Source organism: Impatiens glandulifera, chromosome 5 (genome assembly GCF_907164915.1).
Source record: "Impatiens glandulifera chromosome 5, dImpGla2.1, whole genome shotgun sequence".
Taxonomy (NCBI): Eukaryota; Viridiplantae; Streptophyta; class Magnoliopsida; order Ericales; family Balsaminaceae; genus Impatiens; species Impatiens glandulifera.
In genome coordinates, this window is record NC_061866.1 from 46,355,485 (window position 1) to 46,377,328 (window position 21,844).

At 29.7% G+C, this 21,844-nt stretch overlaps 3 protein-coding genes and 1 non-coding gene across 5 annotated transcripts; 3 read left to right on the forward strand and 1 right to left on the reverse strand.

Annotated features, from left to right (window-relative positions):
* Positions 1 to 4,693: 4,693 nt before the first annotated feature.
* LOC124940714 (protein STRUBBELIG-RECEPTOR FAMILY 3-like) lies at positions 4,694 to 10,919 on the forward strand. 2 transcript variants are annotated; one of them, XM_047481250.1, is made up of 18 exons: positions 4,694 to 4,776; positions 4,900 to 5,078; positions 5,208 to 5,372; positions 5,587 to 5,716; positions 5,814 to 5,885; positions 6,213 to 6,278; positions 6,360 to 6,431; positions 6,524 to 6,595; positions 6,675 to 6,746; positions 6,812 to 6,877; positions 7,036 to 7,101; positions 8,270 to 8,712; positions 8,792 to 9,177; positions 9,268 to 9,542; positions 9,703 to 9,841; positions 10,044 to 10,180; positions 10,266 to 10,422; positions 10,516 to 10,919. In XM_047481250.1, the coding sequence occupies exons 3-18, from the start codon at positions 5,252 to 5,254 to the stop codon at positions 10,612 to 10,614; spliced, it is 2,373 nt and encodes a 790-aa protein (XP_047337206.1). In that variant the 5' UTR covers positions 4,694 to 4,776; positions 4,900 to 5,078; positions 5,208 to 5,251; the 3' UTR covers positions 10,615 to 10,919. The 2 variants fall into 2 exon arrangements, with proteins under 2 accessions (XP_047337206.1, XP_047337205.1); XM_047481249.1 differs by having other exon boundaries at positions 4,748 to 5,078.
* Positions 10,920 to 11,729: 810 nt separating this feature from the next.
* LOC124939502 (secretory carrier-associated membrane protein 1-like) lies at positions 11,730 to 15,268 on the forward strand. The gene is made up of 13 exons (XM_047479972.1): positions 11,730 to 11,789; positions 12,382 to 12,447; positions 12,761 to 12,868; positions 12,959 to 13,021; positions 13,381 to 13,414; positions 13,511 to 13,633; positions 14,081 to 14,143; positions 14,226 to 14,319; positions 14,628 to 14,673; positions 14,761 to 14,828; positions 14,901 to 14,949; positions 15,020 to 15,085; positions 15,182 to 15,268. Exons 1-13 carry the CDS (start codon positions 11,730 to 11,732, stop codon positions 15,266 to 15,268), a joined length of 927 nt encoding a protein of 308 aa, XP_047335928.1.
* A 3,694-nt stretch (positions 15,269 to 18,962) lies between these two features.
* Positions 18,963 to 19,462, forward strand: LOC124938718. Its single transcript, XM_047479215.1, has one exon. The coding sequence runs from the start codon at positions 19,012 to 19,014 to the stop codon at positions 19,216 to 19,218; it is 207 nt and encodes a 68-aa protein (XP_047335171.1). The 5' UTR covers positions 18,963 to 19,011; the 3' UTR covers positions 19,219 to 19,462.
* Positions 19,463 to 21,096: 1,634 nt separating this feature from the next.
* On the reverse strand, positions 21,097 to 21,293 carry LOC124940866. Its single transcript, XR_007099590.1, has one exon. It is a non-coding gene; the product is annotated as a U2 spliceosomal RNA (small nuclear RNA).
* Positions 21,294 to 21,844: the final 551 nt, after the last annotated feature.

Genomic DNA, 21,844 nt, shown 5'->3' on the forward strand with positions numbered 1-21,844 from the left:
ATATTTAAGGAATTTTATATTTAATTTTGATCTTTAGTTCATATAAATTTGTTGATATTTAATTTTGGAGAATTTATAATATCACATTGAAAAAGTTATTTTAACATGTCCATTAGGGATTCGAATCTCATCCTCTTGCAAATAAATAAATATAAATCCATTTAATTATAATTGGATTACTCATAATGAAAACTTATGGGTTGTCCATCCTTTGGATCCTAAGCTCACTGGTTGCTTTAATCTAGAACATCAAGCACAATTTGTGAGTTCCAGTAAATATGAAAAAATATATATATAATTACAAAGCTTTTTTTTTTTTTTGCGAGGTTCACTAAATGGAGTTTGACGATGATTTTCATGACAATGGAGTTGAATTTAAGAAATTTTATTAGCTTTTAGAATGTCACGTGTTACCGCTACAACTGGTCTAACCTCTATTCTTTATATTCGGGCTCAAGGAAGCTGCAAGAATGCTTGTGAGTTGTGAGATAGGTGTATTAAATATTTGACAACGAAGATGATGAATTTTGACGGAAACTTGGTTTAGACCTTGTTTTTTGGTGGTGCTTAAGAAAAAAACAATTTTAAAAATACAAGATAGAGAAATCAAGATAATGTGATGTGATGATTTGTATGGACTTAAACTTTATTTCTCATGCGGTTTGACAAATGATAAATAATCAACCTTACTAAAGTTAGGTATCATGGATTCGATTGTGATAAATTATGCACTTTTAACCCACTTCATTGTTTATTGGATCATCTTAAATGAAAAAATTAAAGGTAATTTGATAAATTATGACCTTCTAAGATTTAGAAACGGAATCTTCTTTCTACTCTTGTTTAATTAAACAAGAGACCGCTTTAGTTTATTTATTATTTCGCTGATGATCTTTTGAACCTTTATAATATGTTTAATCAATAATAAATATATAAGTTAGTTACTTTCTTAATTAAAAAATCTTCATTTGTTTTTAGATTTTTTTTTATCTATGAATATGATTTTATTTTAAAATAAAATTACAATTAATTTTTTTTTTAAACGGTTTAATGTCATCTAATTAAATAAACCCAAAAGTGAGGTAAAATTCAAAATAAGTCATAATTAAAATTGAACCCTAACTTTGATTCAACCATGAATAAAAAACAAAAAGAAATACCAAACTTATAAAATTAACAGTCAAATTTAAATGAAAAAATCATATTTGATTAAACTCTATTACTTTCCCATAGTTGTTATTCTTTTTCTTTGATGTAATTTATATTTTTTAATTAATTATTACTCTCGGTTAAAATATAAATAAGATATTATCATAATATTATATATATTATGATAATATCATTAATATATTATATTATATTAATATTATATTATTAGTTTTATATTATTAGTTTTTTTATAAGTTTAATGGAATGTCTATAATTTATGTAATTAGTATATTCTAACATGATATCAAAGTCAAACTTTTATCTTAAGTTACAAATTTAGTTTTTCGCTGGTCTCCATTAATGATTACATTGGATGACTCTAATCCTTCTTCTTCTTATTGTTTTATTGTAATTTTTAATAATATTTTATTTCATTTAAATAACTATGTTGATCTTTATTTTATTTTGAAAGATTTTACTCAAAAACCTAACCATCATTTCATATATATCTTTTCATTCTTCTTGTTTATAAAATTTCAAAACTATTATTTATTTAATTATTTTCTTATTAATTCAAGATATATATAGAGAAAATTAGGAATATATTATCCTTCATCAATTAAAAAAATGTTTCTTTTTAATTTAATCAAATTAGGATTTTACTAGTGAAAACCCAGTAAAAAAAAATCAAACGAGCTGAACATGAAGTAAAAAAAAAAAAGTCAATTCTTTGGAAGAGATCGATCATAATTTCAACCAATGAATCATGATTCCTCATTAATATGCATTGTGTAAATCTAGGCTACTTTTAAGTTTGGACAGTGTTGGATTCTTGAAAAAAATTAATTTTTTTAAAGTTTATTTTAGTACTTTTAAAAATAAAAATTTACAAATATATAACATGTTTATAATTAAAAAATAAAAATAAAATATTTAATCGTTTAATTATCTTTTTAATAAAATTAACCCTATAAGTATCATGCATAAATGCTATCATCTAATATTCTTGAATATATAATGTGTCTAGAAACTAGGAAAGAGGATGACAATGGAATGGAGCCATTTAAAATTTTTGAATTTTTTTACTACAATATCAGTTCCATTCAATTTGGGAAATTCCCACATGCACTATCTATGTAATATATTAAAATTTACATTATTAAAAAAAAACTTTTATAAAATATAATTAATAAATAAATATATATTAATAATTTTATATATTTAATTGTGTTTATAATGTTTATGGTGAGATCGGGTGGAGTCAGAGGACACAAATATCATCTTTAGTTAATTATAGGTCAAACTGAAAGAAAAAAAAACTCTAAGCAATTCAAATTGGTTACGGTTTTAAATTGTTATCCTTAAAAAAAACATATTAAGTTTGAAGGATAAATGTTACTTAATTTGTAAATATATATCTAATTAAATATATTAAATATAATTGTTTAATTTAAATTAATATTAAAATAACATATTTTAAAAAATAATTTAAAATAATTTAAAATAATGTTTTTACCTAACCTCAAATCCAGTTCGTTTTCAAATTTGACCCAAAAAAACAAATCTTCAAAATGACAATTGACTCAGTCCAACTATATCAAGTTTCTATTTATAAAGACAATTAAGCACAATATTATCTTTTATTTTTAAATTGTCATTTAATGAAGTAGTAAGTTGCTAGTCTAATAAGTCAAGTAGAAAAAAAAAGTAGAATCATAATAACATACAAAAGGACATAAAAAAGAAAAAAAAAATATTCCAAACAAATTTAACAAAGATTTAGCTTTTAAGAATGTCAATTACCAACTAATCCAAGAGAAATTCTACAATCTTATCGTAATGAAATTCTTTAAAGATTCTTTTCAATATTTATAAGGTAGATCGAAATTGTTCTATTAAAACATTTTTTAAAATTCTAAACTAGTTTGATTTTTTATTTGTCAAGATCTCATTGTATGCATAAAATTCACTTATAATTTAAAAGTATGATTCTCTCTCTCTATATACATATATATTATTTGAGTTTATTAAAGTATTTGTTTATCTTTAATATTTAAATATTAAAATAAAGATAAATTTGATATTTTGATAGTAATTCATAAAATTACCCCTTATCAAATAAGCTGAGTTATTTATAACATTTAGATTAGAGAATGAAACTAAAATATAGTATCGAGTTATAATTCAAACATATATTAAAAAAAGACAATAGAATTGTAATTTTTAATTTTATATAATTGTCTTTGTATTTTATTCTCCTTAATATTAATACATGTCAATAAAAAATATCTTAAGACTTGTATCGAAATAGTAGTATATAGAATTTCAATTTGATTCCTATAAATAGTATTTTTTATTTCTTCATTAGTTGTTAACACTACTTAAGAGTTAAGAGTCAAAGCGAAAATTAGTTTTGAGTTTAGTCAAATATTTAAGATTAGAATCAAATTAAAGCGAAAAATAGTTTTGAGTTTAGTCAAATATTTAGGATTAGAATAATATTATTTTTTAATAAAATATGTTCGTTAAATGGCCAGAGGATAAAATGGTCCATGGTGTGATCTGTCCTTATCTATCTCTCTTAATCAATTAGATTCCCCGCTGGCTCCTGCTACTAAAAGTGAAGGTTATTTTAGTCCAATAATAATCAAACTAAATAGACCTTTTAATTTTAATCAAAATAAAATTATATGTTTTGTTTAATTTAATATTATCCAACTAAAAAAGTAATGTAAATGCACCTCTTTTTCATCCTCCTTACACCTTAAGCTTTCACAAAAGTAACTTTTTTATGCAAAAAGGAACCATTACAATAAGGGACTATATCTCAATTACCTTTTTAATTAATTTACCCATATTAGTTGACTCTTTATTGTTACCTTTGAAATTTACCATTACCCATTTCCATATAAATACATAAATAAATAAATAAATAAATGAACTTCTTACAAAAGTAAATACTTGCAAAAACAAAAATTAATTACTCTGTAAGAGGAACTCAATCATATAAATATTCTAATTTAATTTTGACTAAGGATTATAACCATAAAAAAAATTGTGTCAATGTGTTAGGTTCTTCAAATAAATATTCTACCAATAATGCTAGTCTATATAAATATTATATTATATTTATATTAAAATCCAATTTTCAAAAGCACACATTAATTTCAACACCAGAATTGACAATCTGTTGGCTTCTATATTGTGTAGTGTGTGGTATTGTTTGTTAGGTATGTATGTATGTATGATTATTAATTTTAATTTATTATAACTGTATAATATTTAAATTTGAATATATTATTATTATTATTATTTATCATGCCTCAACACAAATTCAACGCAAAGCACTTTCAAACAAAACTTGTTGAATTATTTTATTTTATTTTTCATTATAAAAGTAATTAAATTATTTGTTTTAAATGTTTTAATAATTTAATTAACCTCAACGTGACAAACCGTTTGGTTTCCACGCAGGTCCTACGAGCGTGGTTTGCGGAATCACATGTTCATCTTCATCATCATCTTCTTCATTTCCAATTTCAACTCAACCACTGTAAGTCGTTTCTTTTCGTTTTTACTTTTGGAAATTTAGCATCAATGGAGGGATAAAAACTGGAGAGAGATACGGTAAGAACATGGAACTGATTCGCTTTCATCTTCTGATTGGCTCTGCGACTTCTACGTCTCTCGCTTTTTGGCAATCTTCTCTTTCTCCAGCTCATTGCTTTCCGTTTTCTCTTTACATACCAGCAGCTGGTGGTGAAGCATCTGAATAACTATGGTGGTATCACCTTAGCTTTCTCTCTCTATATATCTCGTCTAGTTCGTAAATTCTGCTGAATCTTAGCGTCTAAGCATATTTTTGTACGGAACGGAGCGGTTTTACTTCAATAGTTCATCACTGTAAAGAAGGATTTGCTCTAGATTTGGTATAATTCCGTGCTCATTTCAATTTTCTTTCCTAATTCGTAAGAGTCGTGTTTATATGAACATGTTACTTGTTAGGATTTGATGATTTATTTTCTCTTCCGCAAGGCTACTGACATTTGCTTGTACAGTATGTTTTCGATTCCAGATTGAGCTGTGCGTTGGAGCAGGACCAATGAGGGTGAATAAATCTACTGTTAATCGCCTCAATATGGAGATCCAATCAATGGTGTTTCTTGTGTTCGTTCTGATCTGCACTCTGCAGAACACTCTCGGATTGACAACTCCAACAGATGGTGAGACTGAATTTCCGATTGGTTAGCTTGTTGTTGGAAAACTTTGAATTTAAAAAAAAAAAATTAACATGAACAACCTTCAGATCTCTAAGGTGAACTTTTAAATGATTTTTGGTTCATAAGAATCTAACTGTAGGTTGCATTTATGTTCTTTAGGCTTTCAGAATTGCCCATTCATTGAGTTATTGGCTAACCTTTTTAGTTTTTTGATCAGTTTCTGCTATGAACAAGTTATATGCTGCATTTGGATCACCTGTGCTTCCTGGGTGGGTTACTACTGCTGGAGACCCGTGTGATGAGGCTTGGCAAGGAGTTCAATGCAACAATAGTTTTGTAATTTCAATGTATGTAGTTTTTCCCTTTTATCATACACTCTTCTCAGTCATGATATGTTTAGAAATTGCAGAAGTCCAGCTACTTAAGGTCTTACCTTTTTTGCAGAAATCTTAATGGTGCCAATATAGGTGGAGTGCTGAGTGATAGCTTGGGTTCTTTTTCTTCTATCAAATCAATGTATGTGATAATACACAATCCCATTATAACATGCGTGATCTTCCTCATCTGCTGATACTTTTTGTTTTTATAGTGTCTCTTCATTCTAGTCTTGATAAATAGGTTTTCTGCTATCCTGCCTTTGTAACAGAGGTTTTTTTTTGTGAGTGAGAAGTAATAGAGATATATTGTTCTTATATCCTACTATTTGGGTCCACTACGGTTATAGATTTATGCAGAGTTTCAGTTTCTTCTAGTTTTCTGGTATTGCAAAGAGGCAGATACTCTTCTTTAGAGTAACTGCAGTTTCAACTAATATGGATGTTGTACTGTTGCTGTTCTTTCCAGTGATTTGGGCAACAACCACATCGGGGGAAGCATTCCAACCACTCTTCCAATTACCTTGGAGAGCTTGTATGTTTTGTCAGCATTTTCCGTTGTAGTTTTATTGATTTTATAAATGAATTTCACCTAAGACTCTCTTACACTTGGCAGTTCTCTTTCATCCAATCAGCTCAATGGCAGTATTCCGAGTTCATTATCCTCTCTCGTTCAGCTGTCAGCATTGTAAACTACTAATTCTCTCTTGTTTCAGTATTCCACAATTCTTGTGTGAAAGAATTTAATTTCTCTAGCGAGCAGTTGTTCTTTCGTTTCAGGTCTCTAAATGACAACCAACTAAGTGGGGAGTTACCTGATGCTTTTGAAGGACTTGCAGTACTAGCCAATCTGTAAGACTTGTTTACAGTAAGGTGTTAATTAAACCATAAAATTTTGAACAATGGAACTGACCATGAATTATGTTATTAGAGATTTCTCCAGCAATAATTTGAGTGGTCCTCTGCCACCATCAATGCAGAGCTTATCATCTTTAACGAAACTGTGAGTGTATTGAAAAAATGGATGGATTACCATATGTTATATGAAGCTAACTTTGATATCTACAGTAATTTACAGAACAACCAGCTTTCTGGACCTCTGGATGTTCTACAAGATCTTCCTCTCCTTACACTGTATGTCTTGTCTCTAGGATCTCTCATTTGGAGATGGTGTTAGATGTTTGAATAGCTTATGGTATTAAGGGATAATGTAGATACTTTTATGGTTGCAAATAAGATACTCCTTCTTACTCTATATTGTCTAACACTTGAGTTGTTCTTATTTTAAACAGGAATGTAGAGAATAACCTATTCAGTGGACCAATACCTGACAAATTGTCCAGTATTCCCAATTTCAAGTAAGGGCAACAATATCTAGACCATCTGGTTTACTTTGTGTTACTTGTTGACATTAAGTGCATCCCATTTTAGAAGTTGTAAGACTATGGCTTGTTAACTGAAATGATAACCTAAAGAAAAAGTTCTTACATGCAGCATTGAGTCTTCCACAGAAATAAAATGCATTGGGAGACTTAAAAATCATCTTCCATGGCCATATCTTAGAATAAGATTGACTAAAGTTATGAAGATCGAGTAATACCTTTTAATTGATGTTCGGTGGCTATCTTGCCAAAAGTCAATTGAATTATGGTAATCTTGCTTAGATTCGGTTGGAAGATCTTATCATTAAAAGTAATTTTATTGGAACGAACATATTGAGAATCAATCTAGGCAGGATTGATTAGATGTTATCTATTATTAATTATGTTGATTACCATAATTGGATAGGCTAATTATATGTGATTGAACTTGTAATCATCTCTAAATTAAGGGATCCTCTCCATATTATATGTGTTATGATAATTGAATGATTACTCACTCTAAGACTGTTTGGATGGACATAATTGGAATTGGAATTGAATTACAATTCAATTAACATGTTTGGAAAATCATGTCAATGCAATGACTATGTAGGAAGATTGAAATTGAATCTTAAAATTGCAGTATATCACTGGTAGTCTATCGTGAGTGCGGCACGCACCTTTTAAAGAGAAAAATCACTCACATAAGTGTTTGGGTTGAAAAAACACTTATTGAATACAAAGACCCAAATGCATTTCGACCCGGCTCCATTCTAAATCATTTTGTGGATTAAATTACAAATAAAATTATATGTTTGGAGAAATAATTGAATTGAAATTCGGAAGTAGGTTGGGTGAAATTAAACTTCAAAAATCTTATATACACTTCAATTCCATTGGAATTAGAAATTCTTATAATAAATCATCAAACAAACATTGGATTTGGAATTGGACCCCAATTCCAATTCCACCATATACAAACATACCATATTTTTTTCTCGGGAACCTTAAATAAAAAAGTTTTCCAAGTTTTAACTAGTCGCATGAAATGTAATTGTCAAACATGTATGTGCTACAACATTTCTTGGGGTTTTAGCTTGTGAAGAAAATGTATAATACTATTAATCGTTTGACGTGTTCCTATTCTTGGTCTCTTCTCATGTAGAAAAGATGGTAATCTATTCAATACCACTGTACCATCATCTTCACCAACATCCTCGACAAAACCTCCAACAGTAGGACCTTCACCACCATTCTGGGGGTCACCATCTGATCGGACTCCTGGTAAACAATCCCCCCCTGGAAAACAAGTCCCAGCAAAACAACCCCCTCCAAAACAGGCTGAGGGTCCAACTACATCAAAGGGATCAAATTCCAATAGCACCAAGAAAAGCGTAACTACCAAAAGGATAGTTTGGATAGCAATTGGTAGTGCGTTGTCATTTGTAATTTTGGTAATGGCAATTTTACTTTTTGCACCAAGGTGTCGAAAGAGAAGACGCAACGATGAGAGATTCAAGCAACACGAAATTGCTCCTTGTGTAGGAAGAAGAGACAATCCTAGAGATAACGGAACTGCCGTCCAAGAAATCCAGCATTCAGAGAAAGGTAAAACCCCATCTTGTTTCTTTTAAGCTTATGTTGTTTCCCTCCAACAATCAATCACTCTGTTAAATTTCCTGATCAGTTCCAACTCCAAAAGTTGAAGCGATAAAGCCAAAAGAGGAAGACCAAACGGGCACAAGAAGAATGAATTGGATCTCAAAAACGAGGAATGAGGCAGAAACAAATACACAAAGAATGAGTGCAGTGCAAAAGTCTAATCATCACGAAAATGACATGAGCAGATTTGATATTGATTTATTGGTTCCTCCACCCCCGCCGGTGCCACCTCCAATTGAGAAGGTTGATGAAAAGGGAAGGCTTGCCAAATCTCTGAAACCCCCCATGTTTAGTGTGAAGTCCTATAGTATTGCATCTCTTCAGCTATACACAAGCAGCTTTTCTCAGGACAATCTTATTGGAAGTGGTATGCTAGGAAGTGTTTACAGGGGTGAGCTTCCAAGTGGAAAGGTTGATTTCTGCCAAACTTAAAAAACTTTAATTGGTTTTCATTAAAAAATAATATTAAGGTCACACTCACATCTAACATCTTTTATATAGTTGCTTGCTATCAAGAAGCTGGATAAAAGGGCATTCAGTCTACAGAAGGATTATGAATTTCTTGATTTGGTCAACAATATTGATAAAATCCGTCACGCCAATGTTGTTGAGCTCATGGGGTACTGTGCGGAGCATGGAGAGAGGTTACTCATCTATGAATATTGTGAGAGTGGGGCCCTACAAGATGTTTTACACTCTGACGATGATGAATTAAAGAAGGAACTATCATGGAATGCCCGAATCAGGATGGCTTTGGGTGCTGCAAGAGCATTAGAGTAAGTGAAGACTTAAAATCTAAATTCCTTTTCAATTTTTTCAGATTAATATTAGCAGGACTAATGAAATTTATGAAAATCTGGTCTAGTAAAAATATAAAATATATTGAACTGTTGGTTATATAGATTTTTTTATGAGACACTATTCTATGCAATGAAGGTATCTGCATGAGGTCTGCGAGCCTCCTATTATTCACAGGAACTTCAAGTCTTCCAATATTCTTCTTGATGATGAGTTTGCCGTTCATGTCTCTGATTGTGGTTTAGCTCCTCTGATAACTGCAGGTGCTGTGAGACAGGTAAGCAACTACGATTTTCTATTTTCCAATCTATGTTCATGATTTGCAGTTTATTTCTAAACCAAGACATTATAGAGTCTAAAAATGGAGAAATGGAGATTAGGGTTTTGAAGGGACAATCACACAACGACACATTTGCTTTATAATCCCTTCTAACAAAATCAATGAATAATAATGGGTGTCTTATGCTGTTGTATATCAGTTGTCAGGACAACTTCTTTCAGCTTATGGCTACGGTGCCCCGGAATTTGAGACAGGGGTGTATACAATGAAGAGTGATGTCTATAGTTTTGGTGTTGTGATGTTAGAGCTTCTAACTGGCAGAAAGTCATATGACAGGTAAACATGAAATAATGCTTTATACAATTTACTACACATATACACTACAGCTAAAAAATTATTCTCTTTGGTGTTTCATCTTTAGGACTAGAAATAGAGGGGAACAATTCTTGGTGAGATGGGCATCCCATCAGCTTCATGATATCGACGCATTGTCCAGAATGGTTGATCCTGCTTTAAATGGAGTCTATCCTGCTAAATCACTTTCTCGATTTGCTGATATTATTTCTAGATGTATCCAAGTAAGTTTTTCTTTCTCTAACATAAAATAAAATGTTGTAACAGCAATGCTGCTAGTTTTTACTAGTAAGAATGATATTTTTTTTTTTTGGCAGAGGGAGCCTGAGTTTCGACCGTTGATGTCGGAAGTTGTTCAGGACATCATTCAAATGATAAGGAGGGAGTCTCCCAATCGTGTTGGCGGCGAAGAGTAAGTAACCGAAGAAGAAAGGGAATTCAGACGGGACAAACTGAGCTTTTTATAAGTGAAAGTAATAATAAAGATGCAAAATTTGTTTATGTGCAAAGAGATTTTTAAAAAAGAAAAAAAAAGATTGTCCTGTTGAAAGGTATCAACTGCGGGATGGTCTTTAGGGTAGTTAGTCCTCCCCGATTCTTCTGGTTCATAGCATTGTTATTATTTTACTTGTGTTTAATTCATGGCTGCAAAACAGAAATCCCAATAGTTCTGTTCTTTAAGATTTCATTTTTATTATTTAATGGTAAATTTATCTCCCTATGTGTTTGTTTTATCTTTTATTTATTTATTTAATTTTGTAATGTTCACGCCTACTAGAAGAAAGTCTTTTGAATAAAATGTTGTTACAAATTAATATTGGAGTAAAAAAGGAAATGGAGTCTGAGTCACCCCCAATTGGTTGAAAAGTCTTTTTTTTTTTTGTACAAACTTTCTTTCTACATATGCGATGACTATAATTAATTATATATTTTAGTTTAATTAATGATGTTAATGTTAATATAATTTGGTTATTTTAGTTTAATTAATGATTTTGAGGAAATTTTGATCAGTTAAAAGAAAAATAACATCAAACATATAAATTGGTTTAAGCTTAAAATATTTATTCTTTACCTTTTAAAATATTTATGGTTTGGGTAGGTTTAAGTGTTTAACGGTTGGATGAGTGCGGTCAAATTTGGTTGGAATTGACTATTGGATTCCTTAAACCCTTGGTACATTGTTTGTTTTGATTTCATATTTAAAACAAGTATTAATTTTTATTTAGTAATCTAATTACTGAAATTTGAAATATTATTAATATTATTATTAGTATGCATACACTTCTAAAATATTTAATTAATTAACTATTTTTTTGAAATGGAAATATTTAATTAATTATTTGATTGTCTTCATTCGCGCGCGCTCTTTCTCTTTCACACACAAACACACACGGACATTGTTTTGAATCCCCTAACTAATAATAGTAATATGAATTAGTTTTCAATTCTCCCACATTTCGTTTTCTTTTCTTTTCTTTCTTTTTCCCGATTCTTCAGATCTCTGAGATTTTCTTTCGTTTAATTCCGATTCATGGCCGGTCGTTACGATTCCAATCCTTTTGATGAAGAAGAAGTCAATCCATTTGCTGTTGTAAGTTCCTAATTTTTCTCATAATTACTAACAACAATGCCTTCATATCTTGCATGATTCAATCCCGGATCCTCTTATTTTTATTTATTTTTTGTTTATCAATTGGAATCTCTAATCCTAGATTCATGCTTTTACATGTTCGAATCTAATAGTTTCCTTTTACAAACAACATCCATTATTTTTTTTTGTATTTTCTCTTGCTAGGTATAAAAATGTTTGCATGCTATTGATGATGATGATGATTAAGATGATCTGATGTCCCCCTAAGTTTGATTTCTTACAGGTTATTAGAATTGTGTTAGAATGACATTGGGGTAGTAGTGTTCATACAAACTCATCATGTAAATATATCTTCAGTCCATGTATCTAAGTAAAGAAAATCATGTAACAAAGGGGATTCTTGTAGAAATAGTATCTAAGTACGATATGAGGCTCCCATTAGAAGTCTAGATAGTTATTATATGTAAATGGGATGTCATTTTCAGTATTACTTTCAGAATTCTAAATATGTGTTAATGTAGTTCATGCTTCTTCTTACGAGAAATCAATTCTTTATGTTACCATTTTGTTTCATGATATATTTTGATTTTAGGACCAATCTGGTGGTGGGAAAACGTCACGTCAACCAAGCTATGGAAATGGTGCATTTTATATGGTGGTTTGCTTTCACCTCAAACTTTTAGTTTTTTATTGGCATATCATATGCATGCTAAACTTGCCAACATGTAGGATAAGAGAAAGAAAAGAAAATGTGAAATAAAAGATACATCAATGTGAAATAAAAGATAAACAGAAATCATCATGAACCAAAAGAACAAACAAAAAATAGACAAAACCTACACAAAAACTAATTATTAAGAACAAAGGTTCACTTTTGCATGTTTGAATTGCAAAGTGCATCTGTTTTCTTTCCAGTGTTTATTTACTTTTTAATAGTTATTTACTTGTTACATACATGATGAGGTACTCAGAATCCTACTAGTGCTCCTTCTGCATCCTCAAAGCTTTCACCTCTTCCACCTGAACCTGCTGATTATGATCGTGGTGCCACGGTTGATATCCCGCTTGACACTGCAAATGTAAACACAAGAAACTTTTGTACAGATTGATTCGCTATATGTTCCCATACATATATATATGTATATTTGATGTGCTTTCTTTAAGTCTAGGATTTGCGGAAGAAAGAGAAGGAACTCCAAGCTAAGGAGGCTGAGCTGAAAAAAAGAGAACAGGTAATTAATTCTACATATTTACTTACATCCCACATAATGCTTACAACATCTCCAAATAATCAAAGGCTTGTTTGGTGTGGTATCACATCAACAATCACTTCTTCCATTTCATCAAATGATCAACTAAACAATCCCTAAATATGCTTCAATAATAATAAGTAGTTTGTGAATGATCATAGTTCATGTATTGATACTAAACTAGCTATCTAGTTCGTGGCGCTTTTGCTGTTACTTTGCATGTTGAGCGTCTTTATTGATATCATTCTGTAAAGGATATGGATCATACTGTTGGTTTTGATGATTCTGGTGAATTTGATCATGTTTATAGTCTGTTCTAAGAACTTTGATGATATATGCAGGAACTAAAAAGGAGGGAAGATGCAGCTGCACGAGGTTCCTCTCTTGTACATCGTTTAAAATTCCATTAGTCATATAGATTGATGAATTTGCTATTCTAAACATAACATAATCATTATGTTTGTTTGACAGCTGGAATTCTTTTAGAAGAGAAAAATTGGCCACCTTTTTTCCCAATAATTCACCAAGATATTGCCAATGAAATTCCCGTTCATTTGCAGAGATTACAATACGTTGCATTCACAACATTGTTGGGTAAGTCTCCAGGACTTTTCCCATTTTGAAGTTTTTTGTTGCGTATCAGCCTACATATTCATTCTCCCAAATAATACACTCTTACTATTTATCGTTACATCATGATTTTTAATAGCATTAGTCTCAGTGCTCTTAAAAAATTTAGTGTACAAATTTTCTCTTATACACACGGTTGTTTGTTTAAGTATTCTAGTATATGGTTTTCCAATTACCAAATACATCCACTTTTCAAGGATCAGATGAGTTTAATTCAATCATTTAAATGACGTTGATTAGTAGTTTAATATATTATTTTTAAGAAATGAACCAACTTTGATTTGGCTATGATTGAGTGATATACTGAGCAAGATATACTACGTTTAACACGAACATATAAGGTGTTTGCGATAAGCTACTTTGTTCCTGAAGTATGTTTTTTGTTTATTGAAACTGCAATTCATGCGACAGGCTTGGTTGGTTGCCTACTGTGGAATTTCATTGCAGTTACATTAGCCTGGATTAAGGGGGAAGGTTAGTCTGAAATTCCCTAAAAAATCTAAATCTTGTGTGGGTGTACTTGTTCTAAGTGGTTACCCATTTTCTTGTTTTGTAGGTCCAACTATTTGGTTTCTCGCTGTTATCTACTTTATATCAGGAGTTCCAGGGGCATATGTCCTGTGGTATCGTCCTCTTTACCGTGCAATGAGGTATTACTTGGTTCTTTATCCTTTGGGTTGGGTGTGATTTGTATGGTTAAGGACGTACTGAGCTGAGGTTTCCACACATTTTAGAGCCAGGAAATTCCTGCCCTGAGAATATCTGATCCATTAAAACCAAAAATTTGCTTATGTAAAAACAATAACTGTTTCATTGGTCAAATGAATGAGTTGTCTTACAACTTTGATACTGTTTAGGCCTCTTGGTCAAATGAAGATTGGGTTGCGTGTTCTTGTTTGATGGTTGTTGCTATGTTTTAGAATTTGATATTATCTATTTCTCTGAATTGTTCTCACAGGACAGATAGTGCTCTAAAGTTTGGATGGTTTTTCATTGTCTACTCGGTAAGTGTCTATCTATATGTGATATTATTAGAGTCTTGTCTTGAAGATGTGGTGGGCGCCTCAATTGTCGCTGATTGATTTATGCAGATACACATCTCATTTTGTGTCTTTGCCTCAGTTGCTCCTCCAATCATATTCAAGGGGAAATCTCTAACGTATGTTTTTTTTCTTCCTGTTACAACATTGATGAGTGATTTTGTTGCTTACAATATATAATTTGTTAACAGAGGAATCCTGCCTGCAATAGATGTTCTTGGTGATAGTGGTATTGTTGGGGTAAGTTAGTAGTATAATGTTGGGTCGGTCTCTTTACAGTATATTTCATTTGGTTAATAATCCTGTGCAGATATTCTACTTCATTGGATTCGGATTATTTGCAGTGGAATCTCTCATTAGCATCTGGTTGTTTCAGGTTCAACATTTTGATGATTTGAAGTGTTATCTTATATATAAATCACGGTTTGCATACATCATAATAATGCACAGTTTTCTGTTGTTGTTGTTGCAGCAAGTTTACATGTATTTCAGAGGCAGCGGGAAAGAAGCAGAGATGAAGCGAGAAGCTGCAAGAAGAACCATGATGTCGGCACTCTGAATATCCTATGCAGAATGAGAATTGTATGTACCCTCCTCCTCCTGAGAATTGTTAGAGGAAGATTTAAGAGAAACTTGTACTACAAAAAATGAGTTTTTTTTCAATCATGTTCAAATTTGTCCAATGATTTTGTGGAATATGTTGTAGGGGAGGAAGTTTAGGTTTAAGGTGTTAGGACATTATAGAGCTAGAGACAGACATACAGAAACAGAGACATGTAATTAAATTTCTTCTTAATTGATTAAGAACAAACAAAACAAATTAGGGTCACTAATCAATTTGGAGATTTGCTCCACTATAATACATACATACATATAATATAGCCTTGAGATGTGACCATGTAAAACAGTTAATGTCCATTTATTTGATTTATACTAATGGAAATGTAAACAATTAATGTCCATTTGTTTAATTTATACTAAATTCTTCCTTTCAAAATATTTTATTTGGTTTGATTATTTAAATAACTCGCTTAATCAAATATCTTTTATTTAAATTGTTATTATTACATATTAAAATATTTTAAATCATCCTTAGTTTTATATAACTTATATAAGTCAGGCATGTAAGTAAACCGAACAAATCGCCTGAAACCGAAGTGAAAACAAGCCGAACTGATCAACTAAAAAACGACGGTCTGAAATAGCTTAAACCGAAGTCTTTCGGTTTGTCGGTTTGTCGGTTTATTATTTGTCAAACTAAACCACCGAACCGATAAGTTATATTTCTGAATTTGGGGTAAATTTTTGTGTGAACAAGAGAGAAAAAGTTAAGTTAATAATAGCTAATAATTTTTTATTTTGTTATCTTTCTTTTCTAGTTTGGTAGAGAGGTTTTACGTTTCAAAATTTTACATTATAAAAAATAGTTTTGAGATTTAGAATTAATGCCCAAGTAACATTGTTTTATACCGTATATCTAAGATAACTTCTTTAAAAAATTTACAAATTATAAAAAATTCTAACTAATAGTTTATTTTTTTAAACCGAGCAAACTGAATAAACCGACCGAACCGATCAATAAACCGAAACCGACGGTTTATGATTTAGGCAAACCAACCCCAACGATTTGGTTATACATTTTGATCTATAAACCGACTGAACCGAACCGTTTACTTGTCTTAACTTATAACCATTCCAATAAGATAGTTGGTAAAAATAAGTTTAAAAGACCCAAATGTCATGGGTTTGAATCCAATTGGAAGCACTTTGAGTTGAAACAAAAGTCCTTGCGATGAGTTATCATACTTGTTTTTTAAGGAAAAACAAAGTTTATAACCATCAACTCGAATTTATAAGAAAAGCCCTAAAGAATGGTGTGCTAAAAATGGTGTGATATTAAATTGGTAGTGGATGAAAATGAATGATGTCGGTAAAAGAAGAAGAAGTCAACTCTGAAATAGTAATGTAGGTTGAATTGAATAAGAACACGTGGGTTGAGGTGGAGTGTTTGTATGGGTTCACATTTATTTTTGTTGAATGTTTTATTTAAAATGATGTGTGTCGGACGGACGGACGGGACGGACCACACTCCATAAATGTTATGCTAGCCGCCGCCGGCCGCTCACTAATGAATGCAAACAACGGTTGTTGAATTATAATTATATATAATGGACTTTGTTTTAAAAAGTCAAACACACAAGTCTTGTGATTCTTCACTTCACTTCACTTGCAATCATGTCATTTTGTCTCAATAGTTGACTATATTAATTTTATCATTTTTTTATTTTAAAAAATTAAAAATAATAAGGTTTCGTGTTTGGCTGCGCTAAATAAATGTTGCAACGAATGACAGACAACCGTTTCTAGTATAAAAAAAAAATCAAAGATGTGATGTCTTTTAAATTAAAAAGTGAAAAAAGAATACTCAACTTGTTACTATTTAGGTGATTCATATCAAGTCTTATCATTATTTATAATATTTAATATAAAAATATTTTTCGTACCACTCAAGTGTAAAAATCTTGAAAGTCAAAGTAAAATCAAATGTATGTCAGTGTCATAATTAAATTTGTTTTTTTATCAATATTTTTTTATATTTTATTAAATTATTTTATCAATATTTTACTAAAAAAAATAACATCCTCAACATTTTTTAATTAAATTTATTTAAATAAATCTTTACCAAACAAATGGTCTTCATATTTTGATTTTTTTAATTGTAATAAATAAATAATTTATTATTAAAAATTATGCTCAATAACTTGTTTGATGAATGAGTTATTTGGGTTTTAGGTTACTTATAAATAATAAATTTTTAAATAATTAAAATATTAAATTAATTCACCATAATATTACTTTATTTTTTACAAAATTTAAATTATAAATAAATAAATACTTTTTTTATAAAGTGAAGTTATTTTAGATTTAAATATGAAATAATTCATTTCATCAAATAAATAAAGAAATACAATATATATAATAATTTGTCTTTCCCAATAAGCATTAGCAATCGCATGTGTATAGATCTGAGCTTCCCCTGTAGTTATGTCTGTCATTCCTTCCATAAACAATTAATTAACATAACAGAGAAGAGAAGAAAGATGGTCAAAACTTGGAGCTTGTTTGATTTTATATATGTTATTTCGAACCTTTTAAATCATTAAAATATTTTTAATTAATCAACCCTAATATCACATTATTTTTTACAAACTATATATATATATATATATATATGGTTTCTTCAGATTGAGATATAACATGGACAAGAGAAAAAATTAATAATAGGAATGATTTTTTTTTATTACTTTTATTGTTTTTTATTTTTTATTTTTTATAAAAAAGAGTTATAAAATGTATTAATATATAGTGATTTGATACTGTGAAAATAGAGTAAAATGATATCTTAAGAGATTTGAGACTAGTTTGACCGTTTATTCCAGGTACGTTTGGATATGTTACATCCAGTACGTTTAGTTTATTTATTTTTTATATTTATATATTATTTAATAATTAATATTATATATATATTGATTTTATTTTAAATATTAATAAATATTTAAATTAAAAAGAATATATTTGAAAATAAATTATATTAATTTTTGTAAAATTTGATTAATATATAATTTTAAATATTAATAAATGATTTAAATTAAAAAATAATATATTTTAAAATAATGATATGAATATATTAATTTTATAAATATATAATATGATATAAAATATATATATATATATATATAAATGTTTAATAATATTTTAAAATAAAAAATTAAGATAAAATAATTAAATAATAATAAATTATTAAAATGAGAAATAAAACACGAATTTCTTGCGCCTAATTACTTTATAAAAGTTATATATTATCAAATATTATTATAAATAATTTGTTTACTTTGTGGACGGACAATATGTTATGTATAATATTATAGAAATAATTAAATTATATTTTATAAAATGTTGGAACTTAAAAGTGGTAGATTGAAAAAAAAAAATGGCTGAAATTATAATTATAAGCTTAAATGAGAGTGGAGATACGAGAAAATTGAGTTTAAATGAAAGATGTATTTGATTAAAAAAATGTTGAGTGAACTGTATAATCACTGTAGCCGTTTATAACGCAATTTATCGCAGCGCGTATATTCGCTGAATCAAACAAGACCTTGGTAAGACTGAACAGAGCTATATTAAAAAATATTATTTTTCTTTCCATTGCATGTGTGCTTCTTCTATTTATAGAGAGGTTCCCATGAGGTTAAAATTCATTCTATGAACAATTAATTTATTAGTAGAAGAAAGAGAAAGATGGTTGTGATGTGCTTTTTGGTGGACGAGAAGAGGAAGGTGAGGAAGAGCAAGCCGGCGGCGGGACTGTGTTCAAGGTGCGGCGGAGGTGCACACGTGGCCGATATCAAGTCGGCAACTAGGTTCTGCTACGTCCCTCTCTACTGGAAGTCATGGAGAGCCATCATCTGCACCTTCTGTGGTTCCATTCTCAAATCTTACAGATAGAACAACAACAAGAAGAAGAAGAACCCTAAATCCATCCAAATCTACTAACCCTAAACCCATTTGGATATACTTTTGTTGTTAATTATTTATTTAGCTAATCTACTAATTAAATAATTATAGATCTTTAATTTATTATAAGATCAATATCTATCATCAAGGATGGAATGTAATGTCCCATTAATGTCAAAACCCCAGCATGTTATTTGCAACTCTAAAACAACACCTAGATCTTGTTGTTGTTTCATTTGTCTTGTATTAAAGATTTTGCAACAGAGGATAGTTGTTCCAAACTTTAAGAAAAATTCTCATGGGATGGAACCCACAAGTCTCCCAAATCAGTACCATCCAATAATTTGTTGTTTAAGTACCTTGGATGCTTAATTGGCTCACTACTAGTAGATGTGTTTTTGAAAGGCTTACAATTTATTTAATGACAGTTTCTTTGGTTTGGTAGTGATTATGAGTTTATCAGTATCCACCAAATTACTTAAGAGAAATGATTAGGTGAAGGAATTTGTTAAGCGAATTTGGTGAGGGTTCCCTCACTAAATTCCCTCTCTCTATCACTCATCATTACTTAAATTCATTTTCTTTTTTACTTATACAATACACAAGACAATAAGAGAGATCCAAATTTGGTTTTCATGATTCAAATTCAACAAAATCTACATAAATCAGTAATATGATGAACAATCAGATGAGATGAAAATGAGACCCAACTGCAAAGAAATAAAAAAAATGGGACCGCATGATTCATTCAATGGGCGTCTTTCTGAAATAGCCATAACAATGAAACCATCAATGCATTGTCATTTAATATCCATTCTTTCATATCTACCTACTGTTCTCAACCCAATATATCATCACCCTTGTTCCTGTATGCCATCTGTCTAATTAGACCTAATAATACATACAATCTATTAGAATGTTTCAAAAGTATCACGGTTCAAAAGCTAGAGATTACTTTTTAGTTTTTAAATCTGAGCTAGGAAAATATTTAAAATATTGGTTAACAATCTCAGAAATTACAAGTTATGGTTTGGTTAATATTGGAGAATGAATTAAAATAATAGCTATGTAAAAAGTTATTATTATCTAATTTAAATGGAAAAATACCTTGAGGTGAAAATAAATATTTTCTTTTATACTACACTTCAATCATTTTTTGAAGTATGACGGAGAAGAAGGATGTGAAAGAAAGCAATTTGGCCTGGGCGAACAAACATGAAAATAACAATAAATATTAAGAGCGTTAATTATAATATTTTATTGTAATGTTGTTTGATTGTTACCGTTTATAAAATTTATGGTTGTTTGTTTTTTATTTTATAATTAAAGTAATAGTTCCTCTAGTTTTAATTCACTTTTTTGAGTTTTTAATAAGATGTTAAATCGTTTTCTAAAAATAATTGTTTTCTTTTATTTTGTTTCTAATAGAAGAAGCTCCTTTGATCTTTATTTTTTATAAATATTTTTATTAGTTTTTATTAATTTTCTATTATAACATCTTAATTTTTTCTCTGACATATTTTATAAAAAATATTCAAATTTCTTGATTTGAATATACTTCATATAACAGTTATTTTATTGATATACATGTAACCTTTTATTTAATTCATGAGAAATTAAAGGGTACTCACCTCTCAGCATGAAACCTTCAATTAAAAGTGCTTCTTGATTTATTTTATATTTTCAGTTAAAAGAAAATACATTTTTAAATCAATATAAATTTGCAATATTTTAATGGATTAAAGTAAAAATTTGTTCTACAAACAAAGAATTTATGAAAGATGGTTGTATTAAGTAAATAAATTACATGAAAGCCAAAATAATTAATATTTAAAAAGTGCCTTCACTAAAATATTTAACTTTTATTGGGTGGGGTGCGCCAGGCCCAAGCAGTAGTGCAGCGCTTGAGCGACACTTGAGAAACCCCAATAGCAAGCTACTGTAGTGGGCTCTCCCCCTAAAAAAAATAATTTAATATCATGTGGACCGATGACCCACGTATCAGATATTAAACTGATAAGAACAGATACTACACTTGATCTTAGCCAAAAGGCCGAGAAAGGTATGAGTTTATTGTCAGAGGGCTGCTCCATTTTATAAGTACATTCCTTTCCATTTCCAGTCTCATCTTTCGATGTGGGACAATTTTAACTAGCCAGATACAACTCAGTGAACTAACATCTCTAACCAAATGCTTGTTTTTTTTTCTTCTTCTATCTCCAGTATGCAACCAAATTTTGTTGATCAATTCTTTGAAAAATAATATAACAAATAAAATATTAACTAAGGTTTGTCAAATCAAAATAATATAACAAATATAATTAATAATATAACATGTAATGTGATGTCTACATGATTTGTATAGTTTTTTCTTCCTTTGTCAAATCTTCAATTCATTTTGAGTGACAAATTGTCATATCCATTATTAACAGGGTAGTTACATTGTTATTTCTTCGACACTTTGTACAAAATGTTATCATATTAATTGAAAACATTATTTGAGTGTGTTCTTTCATTTTGTAATGTGAATTAAATAGACTTTGATTCATTTTGCTATTTGCTCTCATACTTCACTAGATTTGCCTTTCTTGAATCATGTCACATACAAAAAGAAATG